The 11,191-nt window shown below is 40.9% G+C and overlaps 1 protein-coding gene across 1 annotated transcript; it reads right to left on the bottom strand.

The window, feature by feature from the left end:
- Positions 1 to 9,080: 9,080 nt before the first annotated feature.
- Positions 9,081 to 10,010, bottom strand: LOC143410218 (olfactory receptor 7A10-like). The gene has a single exon (XM_076870978.2). It carries the CDS (start codon positions 10,008 to 10,010, stop codon positions 9,081 to 9,083), a length of 930 nt encoding a protein of 309 aa, XP_076727093.2.
- Positions 10,011 to 11,191: the final 1,181 nt, after the last annotated feature.

Genomic DNA, 11,191 nt, shown 5'->3' with positions numbered 1-11,191 from the left:
CTAAGATATGGAGCTAGGGGGGCATCTTAATTTTCCTCCAGATACACAGTGTTATGTTTAGATAACCCCAAAGTTCATTTGTGGAACAATGCAAGAAAGTATAGAGGTGAATGGGAAAAAAAACAAGGAGAAAAATGAATTACAGTAGATGGGGTAGAGAGAGAAGATGGGAGGGGAGGGGATGGGGGGATAGTAGAGGATAGGAAAGGTAGCAGAATACAACAGTTACTAATATGGCATTATGTAAAAATGTGGATGTGTAACCGATGTGATTCTGCAATCTGTATTTGGGGTAAAAATGGGAGTTCATAACCCACTTGAATCTAATGTATGAAATATGATATGTTAAGAGCTTTGTAATGTTTTGAACAACCAACAAAAAAAAAAGAAAGTATTGAGGTGAAATGATTGGTGTTTTGAGATCCTCAATCCAATCAGTGAATTAATCCCCTGATAGAGATTAAGTGAGTGGTGACTGTAGGCAGGTGGGGTGTGGCTGCAGGAGGTAGGTCCCTGGGGGCTTGTCCTTGTTGAGTGGAGCACTCTCTGCTTCCTGATCCTCATGTCCTAGCCTGTTTTCCTCCACCATACTCTTTTGCCACAATATTCTGCCTCACAACAAGTCCCAAATATTGAAGCTAGCCATCTTTGGGGTGAAACCTATGAAACCGTGAGTCACCAAATAAACATTTCCTCCTTAAAATTTTTCTCCTAAGTTCCTTTGGTCATTGAAAAAACTGAATAAAACATAGCCACTTACACCAGCTTTTATTTACTTTTTCAGGCTCTTCCAACTATATTCAAATATAATCTTGTCATTTACTAAATTTGCATATATGCTGAAACATAATCCCTGATTTGTTCAACAAATAATTCTAGGAATATATTATTCTAGAATATTATATAGGTATATGAATGTGTATGAATATACACACACACAGAGATATACATATTTAAGGATGTACCAATTTAATTAAATTATTGCTATTTTATATTTTTCACTTTGTTTAATACTTCTTTCATTTTGTTTGTTACAGTTGTTTTGACACTAATGTATTCAACCTGGCTCTATCGCCTTGAAATTATTTTTATTTTAAAACTTCTTCCTTTAAAATGAACCCTATTATGATGAGTAACTATAATATACTATCAAAAACATTAAAAAACTTCTCCCATTCTATAAACTTTTCTAAATAACGCACATGTATCCACATATAATAAACATAAAGGCGAAAACATAAAGGAGAAAATAGCAGATGAAAGTCCCTGCTCATTTGTCCCTTGCATTACAATGGCACAGAGTATAGCTAAATAAATGTATGTGCCATTGTGTCCTCAGAGATATACCATATGGAGAGTGTCATGTGTGTGAAAGGTTGTACTCATCACAGGAAAACAATTTTGAAGAGTATGGGGAGGGGGCCTTCAAATGTTGGACTAAGTCCAGAACCAGGACCAGGACGAGCCATCTGGTGTGTCAGAGAGAGGGCATCATAGAAGCAGAGACCAGAACAGTGGTTACCAGAGGCTGGAGGACATGGTGGAGAGAGAGGAGGGCCCATGGGTACAGCCTGGAGCAATAACTTCCCATGTCGTGGTAACTGTGGTGGACAACACTTGTGGGTTTCAAAGCAGCTGGTGGAGAGGCTTTGTGACTGTTCCCACATGAAGAAACCGTGAAAGTTCAAGGTGCTGGATACCCACACAACCCTGACCTGATGGTTACACAGTGTGAATGTATATTGACATGTCACATTGTACCCCAAATATGAACAATCATGATGCGTCAGTGGTAAATTTTAGAACTATTAAAAAGGAAGACTAAGACCCAAGAAAAGAGCTGCCTGAGGAAAATGAGACGGAGGCCCTCCTCACCTGCCATCCAGTCCTGTGAAGACCAGTGGGGAAATCAATGGGGGTGAGCACATGAAAGGCCATTCTGTCTCACAAAACAGGACAAAGAGCATTTGTGGTTATTGGTGTATTTCCTTTGTGAGTTGTTGATTTACTCTCTAGGTAACAGTTTCTTCTATTTAGACATTTGACGTATGTGCTTTTCAACCCTCTGATGTTATCCTTACTCTGTCCTCTTGGTTAATGTGGTTTTGATCTCTTGTTTTGCTGGGCATCAAGGAGATAGAATGGGACTTGGAATGCCACCAGAAAAATGGAAACTGTTCCTTCCTAACAGTCTCCTGGGGACCTCCTGAGTTTATTAGCTCTGTCTCTTCCAGGTCCACGTACCCTGCCCCCTCTGTTTATTCAGCGTATTTTTTATTGTTTCTTTTAACACAGGGCAGATAAAGGTCACAGAAAAAGGGAACCACAATATAACCTGTGATGAAAAATTGACATCCTGGAGTCTCTGATGACCAATTCTACATTCTTTCAGGCAAGTTAATTTGATATCTGTAGCTCGAATCCATTTCTTTCTTATGGTGTGGCTGGGAGTGAGAAGAGCCTTGTGTTATCACACCATGCTGTGCGTACAGGGCTGTGTGTGTTGGGTGGGTGTGTGTACCTTTAGTGATGAGAGCAGGTTTCAGAGGAGGGGTACCTGGGCACAATATACAGACTCTCCCCAAGGTTTGATGGTTCTACCTGTCATTTCCCGACTTTTCAATGGTATAAAGCAATGTGCATTCTGAAGAAACTGTGCATTGAATTTCAAACTTAGGTTCTTTTCCAGGCTGGTGTTAGGCTGTATGATACCCTCATGATGCTGAGAACAGACAGCATGTGCCCTGCCAGTTCTATATTGCAAGACTTTCAAGGGCTCAGAACTGCACTGAGGCTACAGGTACTGTGTTGCCCAGCTGGGTTGTTCATGAGGTTACAGGCAGTCAAGGCATTTTCAGTTTACAATATTTTTCATTTGTTCTAGGTTTATTAGGCCATAATATAAATTATGGAATAAAAATTTATGGAAGATCTTTTGTATTCCTAATGGGGATTTATTATCCAGAGCCCAGAACATCTTCTATCATCTAAAGTGTTACACAATTTAAGTTTTTTCTTAATATTTCTACATCATAAGATTTTAGTTTATACTGCATGTTATTCAAATGTCACCAGAAACTAAAATTCTAAACACTGAATGACACAGAAAACTCTAGAAAGTCAAAAACTTCTAAATGTACAAGATTTTTATGAACAGAATCTGAAAAGCATGACATTATTTTTCATTTTTATTTCAATCATAGTTTTCACTGGATTCAAAACCAAACTAAATATATATCCCTCCAACCAAAGGAAGGCTGAAAAAATGGCACTTGAAAAACAGAAAGAGAATGTCACCTCCTGCACAGAAATAAAGGTGTTGAAACAAACAAACAAACAAAAAAAAGGATTTTAGGGATGCTTGTCTTTTTTCTGCATTGATTGCACATTGTCTAGACAGCCCCATGAACTGGGTTTATACTGAATTTGGTTCTGTAAAGGCATGAAGAAATTTGTTATTGTAGAATACATGATCTCTTGGGAAAAGCTGAGAATGGGAAATCATAAATGTTGGGGTGTTTCGTAAAGGGGAGAAGATTCACATAGGAAACATAAAAATAGTTTCTTGGCTGTAACATAAATGAGACCATTTCTGAAAGGTTAGTCATGCATGTCTGATTATTGTTGTTGTTGTCTCTCCCTCTCTGTGTCTCTCTCTCTCTCTCTCTCTCTCTCTCTCTCTCTCTCTCTCTCTCTCTCTCTCGTCAGATGGACCACATAGAACAAGGGAATGGTACATACATTTCAGAATTCCATCTTCTGGAATTTTCAGAGCAACCTGGATGGCAACCTTTCCTCCTTGGACTGTTCCTCTCCATGTACCTGATCACTGTGTGGAAACCTGCTCATTATCCTGGTCATCATCTCAGTCTCCCACCTGCATACACCCATACACTTCTTCCTCAGCAACCTGTCTTTTTCTGACATCTATATCACCTCCACCACTGTCCCAAAGATGCTGGTGAACATGCAGACACAGAGCAAGGCCATAAGCTTTGAAGGGTGCATCATGCAGAAGCACTTTTTCATAGTCTACCAGTTTGTGAAACTTCCTCCTGGCTGTGATGGCCTATGACCACTTTGTGGCCCTCTGTCACCCCCTGCACTACACAGTCATCATAAACCCCCAGCTCTGCATGTTGTTGGTTATGGTGTCCTAGATCCTGAGTGTCCTGCATGCCCTGTTACAAAGCTTAATGGTGTTGAGACTGTCCTTCTGCACAGACTTGGAAATCCCCCACTTTTTCTGTGAACTTAATCAGGTGGTCCAACATGCCTGTTCTGACATTTTTCCTAATGACATGGTGATGTACCTTACATCGGACTGCTGGGCAGTGGCCAGCTCGCTGGTATCCTTTACTCTTATTCTAAGATAGTTTCCTCCATAAGTTCAGTCTCTTCAGCTCAGGGCAAGTACAAAGCCCTCTCCACCTGTGCATCTCACCTCTCTGTGGTCTCCTTATTTTATTTCGTGAGCTTTGGTGTGTACCTTAATTCTGCTGTGACCATAATTCACACTCAAGTGCAACAGCCTCGGTGATGTACAGCGTGGTCACCCCCATGCTGAACCCCTACATCTATAGTCTGAGGAATAAGGACATCAAGAGTGCCCTAAGAAAATACCCCCGAGGAAAACTGTAATGGTGATTTTCCAGAACTCTCGATGCTTGCAGGACTGTCCTCCTCTGAGATAGTGACTGCAGTTCCATAGTCAGGTCACGGAAGTACAACTTGTTGCTACCAGATTTTTCTTTGAGTGTCAAGTTTCTTTAACTTTCATGACTTCATATAATTTAAACAACTCCTTTTATTAAAATTTCTGCTGTTTCTAATATTCAATGGTATTTTTTCATGTTGTCATTTTTTGCTACTTTCTCAAAGTTTTTACCAATTTTTGAAAATATTTTGAGTTTCCCACTGTCCAATGTGATTATTATTTGCACTAATGCGGTATGAACTACACTAGGCAGCTGAGGTCATTTGTATAACTTTATAGCAGGAGACAATCTGAAAGCAATTTTTTTGACACCTGCGTTCCTGATTCCTTGCTCCATCTCTCCTTAACTGCTCTCTCTGGTAACACAGACCTTAACATACTAGTATGTTTCCCAGCTGTCACGGGTGTTTGTTCTCCCCATGATGGTCTTGTCTCTCTCTAGCATGGTCCTCAGTGCATCCTGTTTACACTGCATAGTGTAGTAAGGCCAAAATTATGAATCCAATACATACTGAAAGTGTAACTCACACTGAGAGACCAATTTTAATGCCTTGGTTGACTTAGAGTCAGATACGACCAAGAATCCTGTGGACTAAAATGTTCAACATTCTTGAATTACTCTGGAAGATTTCTTTTTGGTGAGGTACATGGTTCTGGAGCAAATGGGCCTGGTGTATGAGAACCAGCCCCAACCTACTGGGGGCCTATGAAAGTGAGGCAGATGGACCCAGAGTGCAGAGTACAGTTTATTGGGGACTTACTGACAGAAGCTTGGTCCTGGACCATCAGCTCAGGGCAAGTACAAAGCCCTCTCCTCCTGTGCATCTCACCTCTCTGTGGTCTCCTTATTTTATTTTGTAAGCTTTGGTGTGTACCTTAATTCTGCTGTTGATCCCTGCAGTTTGGGTCAGAAGGAAGAGCATATACATCTGGGTTAGGACAATGACTTCATCAGAGCCAGAATGTACCTGGTTTACCTTAAGCTTATATCAAATCAGGGGCATCCTTGGAGCCAGGTCCAGCTGTACAGCTGCACACACCGGGCTGATGGCTTGGTCTGCTAGAGTTTGCTGGAAACTCTGCAGGAAACACCAACATGGGTTACTCTGGAGCAATTGTGGTGGATAAGATTCCAGATGGCTGCAGCTGTGTCACGCTGGGTCTATGCACACATCTAGTCACCAAAGTATAGACACTTGTTGTCCACACCATGGGGTTCCACTTGGCAGAAAGACCTGGTGAATTTTCTATATTATTCCATCTCATGTTTCTGCTTAAAACTCTCCAGTGCTGCTAACTAATATGACTCCCTCCATTGCCAATAACAAACTATCTCCCCCTTTAAACACGTTGCCACACACACTAGTGTGCAAGTGAGTGACAGAAGCATTGCCGTCATCAGTTTCTCTTTAATCTCCTAAACTCTCTTAAAATCAAAGGATGACTCATGCAAGACATTGACTAAGAGGCCCAGTTATGGCTCTGGGGATGGAGACTTCTGCTCTGGGCCTACAGGGTACTTCTAGGGGGGAAAAAACCCTGCTCTGGAGGGAAAGGAAGGTATTGGGGAATGAGAGTCATCAAATTTTGTTATGGGGGCTGGGGAGTTGGCTCAAGCGGTAATGCGCTCACCTGGCATGAGCGGGGCGCTGGGTTTGATCCTCAGCACCACATAAAAATTAAAAAATAAGAATGTTTGTCCACCGAAAACTAAAAAAAAATAGATAGATATTAAAAAATTCTCTCTCTCTCTATCTTTAAAAAAATTGTTATGTGCATGCGCAGATATGGCATAAAGAACCTCTCTTTTATTTATAATTGTAATGCAATAAAAAAATGAAAATTTTAAAATATGGTTTCAATCACTTCTAAATGCTTAGAAGGTAATATAATTCATATTCTGTTTTTTAATACAGTTATCTGAAATGAACATGAATATCCAGATCATTAGGAATAATGCCATCAAATATTAGAACAGATGCCAAAAATAAGAAACAACAGATTATTCTGAATGACTTCTGATCTATTTGTATCAATCACTGTATCAGTAAGCCATTGCTGTATAACTATCTATCCCCAAGGCAAATGGTTTAAGATAATGTTTTTCTTATTTCATGGGCATCTAACAGAATGTGCCTGTCATACTTCTCTTAGCATGGCATGCTCCAATGTCACTCATGTTGTTGTAAATGAAACAATGAGAGCTGCATGGCATTCCATTGTGTAATATTTACTACATTGTATTTATAAATGTGCCAATGAACATCAAAAGCACTATATATAATTGGCTTTATTTCTTGCCATCCTTTTGTTTCCTAAGCTTCTTTGCTATATTTTCTCTCATAGTGCACATAGATTTACACAATACCATGAGAATGTAAGGACCAACATAGCAGGTGAAGTCCCTGGATATCTGTGTGGATGACGTGCGGCTATCATTCTGGTGAATAGAGAAAACAATAAAATAAAGGTGTGTATGGTTGCTGTCTTCAGGAATAAATCTTATGAAAAAATGCCATCCTAAAAGTACACCATCATCATGGTTGGCACAGATTCTTATGGAATTTGGTCCGGGGAGTTCTTTGCATTTTGAAAGAAGACTAGAGCCAGGAATGAAGCATACCCATTAGACTTGTCAAAAAATAGATCAACCCCACCCCCCACCACCACCAAAAAAAAGAAATGGAAAAAATGCCACATACAACAGTAATAAAGTCTATTTTAATGTATATACCAATGCACAATGAATCCCACCATTCTGTATAATTAACATACATGAATAAAAAGATTATATAATAACATTTTCCAACCTCCCTCTGTCTCCTTCCCCCTTCCCTGTCAGCAAATTGGGGTCTCTATTCCACGCTCTGCTTCCGTGACAGCAAAGATCTACCCATCCCTGATCTACCCACCAACAGGGAGAAGCTTGCAGTGCTTAGACACAGAGCCCATGAAGACGTGCACACCTCACCTCCAGGTTGGGCTCTGGACATCCTCATTCCCACAGTGGTCAACACTGTCCACAGCTATTGGTCAAGTTTGTCACTTAAGTGAGTGTGGGTGGTAGCCCCTGATTATCCAGAGACATCTCCAAACATACATTCTCCAGGATCTGCTCCCAACCAAGACAAAGATATATCTTTCCCCAAAACAATCAGGTGTTCTTTTCCCAACATTTCATTATTAAAATTTTCAGAGGTACACTGAGGTGACCGAATTGTGCCTAGAGCAGCCCCACCAACTCACCACGCATCTTCAAGAAACTTTCTGATACTTTTGCTTTCTTACATGTCTTCCCCTCTACTCACTCCTCATCCCCCATCCATCCACCCATCCACCCATGCACCCATCCACCCATGCACCCACCCATCAGCCCATCATGGGAGTTTATTCCTCTGGATGCTGCTCTGCTGGGTCTCCTCCCAGGGCCATCTTGGCTAATCAGGAAATATATTTGTAACTCCTTAGCTCAGTTCCATGGTGACCTTCTCATTGTCACATTCCCTGTCACTCCTTGAGAACTGGCTGCCTTACACACTCCCATCACTTGGTCATACACAGGATGTAATAATGGTGCACAAAATATCATGTTAAACAAAACAGGAATTTTCTATATTTTCTGATGCAACACAAGTAATAACTGCAAGAAAGCAGGAGGGCGGCCAAGGGAAGAAACGTGTGAGAATCAGAGAAATCAGAATATTAATGAAGATAGAGAAGGAAACTGTGGGATATAAAGGGAAAGATAGGCTCTCCTCCCACCACCTGACAGAGAATCACCTTTCTGGCTTTGAAGCTTTGGGCTTTGCCATCAGAATCACTTTTTCATCCTGGGAGCCCTTAGAGGCTTTCTTCCCAAAGAATATTTTTGGGCCAGCTTTAAGTCTTTATTCCACAGATTGTGGCTGAGGAGGCTCCTTTAGGAGGTGATGATGGTGAACCCCATCAAGGCTGCAGCACTTCAAGGCACTTCAAGGTTCTAGAACCAAGAAACCCTTTGACTTGCGCAGTGAAACAGGGAGACAACTATGTGTTGAGACACAAACAGAAAGCACAATATAATATTTCTGCTTTGTTGTATAAACTCCACTAACAAAATAAAAAAGTGTTAGAGAAAGAAAAACTATGATCAACCTGCATATACATGTTAACTGCCCTATTTGCAATAGTCAATATGAAAAATCAACCAAGGTGTCCACTAGCTGAAGAGCAGAAAAATATATGTAGTACATGCATATGATCGACTAGTATTCAGTCAAAAAAAAAAAAAAAAGAATGAAGTCCTGTCATTCAGCACAACTTGGATGGAACTGGAGCACATCATGTTCAGTGGACTCACCAGGCAAAGAAGGAAAATTACTGTCTATAGTTGCCCTCCCAAGTGTCTTCTCAGAGCACTCTTAATGTCCTTGTTCCTCAGACTGTAGATGAAGGGGTTCAGCATGGGGGTGACCACAGTGTACATCACAGAGGCTGTTGCAGTAGAGTATGAGTTTGGGGTCACAGCAGAACTGAGGTACACACCCAGGCTTGTGCCATAAAATAAAGAGACCACAGAGAGGTGAGATGCACAGGTGGAGAAGGCTTTGTGCTTTCCCTGAGCTGAAGAGATTGCACGGATGGAGGACACGATCTTGGAGTAAGAGTAAATGATGCCAGTGAAGGTACAGAAAGCCAGAAGTAAAGACGAAAAATATATCACTATGTCATTGAGAAAAGTGTCAGAACAAGCTCGGTGGACCACCTGGTTAAGTTCACAAAAGAAGTGGGGAATTTCCACATTTGTGCAGAAGGACAGTCGCAACACCATTAAGCTTTGTAACAGAGCATTCGGAACACTCAAGGTCCAGCACATCAGAACCAGCAACACACAGAGCCCATGGTTCATGATTACTGTGTAGTACAGGGGGTGACAGATGGCCACATACCGGTCATAGGCCATCACAGTCAGAAGAAAGATGTCCAGCCCTGCAAAGTGTATGAAAAAGTACATCTGGGTGATGCAGCCTGTGTAGGTAATGGCCTTGCTCTGTGTCTGGATGTTCAGCAGCATCTTGGGGATAGTGGTGGAGGTGAAGCAGATGTCCACAAAGGACAGGTTGGAGAGGAAGAAGTACATGGGTGTGTGCAGGTGGGAGTCTGAGATGATGGCCAGGATGATGAGCAGGTTCCCCAGCACAGTGACCAGGTACATAGAGAGGAACAGCCCAAAGATAAGGAGCTGCAGTTCTGGGTCCTCTGAAAATCCTAGAAGAATGAATTCTGAAATCTGTGTGTCATTCCTTGATTTCATGTGGTGGCTGTGACAATGAGTGGAAGAGAGAGAGAGAGAGAGAGAGAGAGAGAGAGAGAGAGAGAGAGAGAGAGAGAAGCATTACTATTTAATTTCTATTTTGCTCACATTTCTATTTATAGTAAAGACATCATTTTTATATTTTATCTGAATCTGGTCTCCTTTCAAAACATCATCCTACATTTTTTAAAGAAAATTCTTCCCATTTCTCAGCATTTACTCGAGTTCAGTACTCTACAATTATAGTGAGAGACTCCTAAAGCATTTGAAGAACAAAGGTTGAGTATTTACTATGTTCTACGAATAATATAGAAAATGTAGGAACTATGCAGAAAAACAAATGTCCCTACAACATAAAGATGGGGAAAAATTATAAGCAAATTTGCAAAATTATACAACATGCCAGGTAAGACAGATGCTTGGAAGAAGAGGAAAGAAGGTAAGAAACAAGAGAGTGAATGATAAAGATGCTTTTTAAAAAAATCAGACTTCTGGCAAAACCAGCAAAGAAAGTGACAAATAAGATTTGACCAAGATCTGAAGGGAGAAAGAGCAAGTGCCACAAAGAGCAAGTCATCTGGGAAGATTGTCTGGCAGGAGGTACAGACTGTGCAAAGGCCCTGAGGAAGCTGCCCATGTCAGATATCCAGGGCTAACAAGAACTAGGGTGCCAAGAGGAAAGACCAAGAGGGAGAGGGGCAGCTCAAAGGCTGAGAGCACAACAGTGATAACCCGAGGATGTGAAGGTGAGCAAGGAAGGGAGGACATACATGGGTGAATTGATGTGTACAAAAACACAGATAGGAGAATTAAATTCTAGTGTTCCACAGCCCAGAAGTGGGCCTTGGGCTACCCATATTTTTTTGTTTATTTCAAAGTAGTTAGAAAACAGGAGTGTGAATTTTCCTGTCTATAGTAATGATAAAAGTTCAAGGACATGGGTTTGATAATTACCCCAATTTGGTCATTAAACATTTACACAGGTAGCAAAGTACCACACAGTCCACCATAAATATATGCAATTAAGTTTGTGTGAACTGAACATGTGAATAAATTTAAAAAGAAGGTTCTCCTTATAATTTCTTCTGTAGGATAGTTTCCTTGGTAGTATCTATCCCAAGATGTGATTAGGCTTGTTAAGAGAAGATCCATGTGTAGCTCTTTGGATCTCAGAGCTTAAA

This window comes from Callospermophilus lateralis, chromosome 1 (assembly GCF_048772815.1).
Source record: "Callospermophilus lateralis isolate mCalLat2 chromosome 1, mCalLat2.hap1, whole genome shotgun sequence".
Taxonomy (NCBI): domain Eukaryota; kingdom Metazoa; phylum Chordata; class Mammalia; order Rodentia; family Sciuridae; genus Callospermophilus; species Callospermophilus lateralis.
The sequence above is the reverse complement of the archived record's forward strand: the minus strand, read 5'-3'. Positions and strand labels throughout refer to the sequence as shown.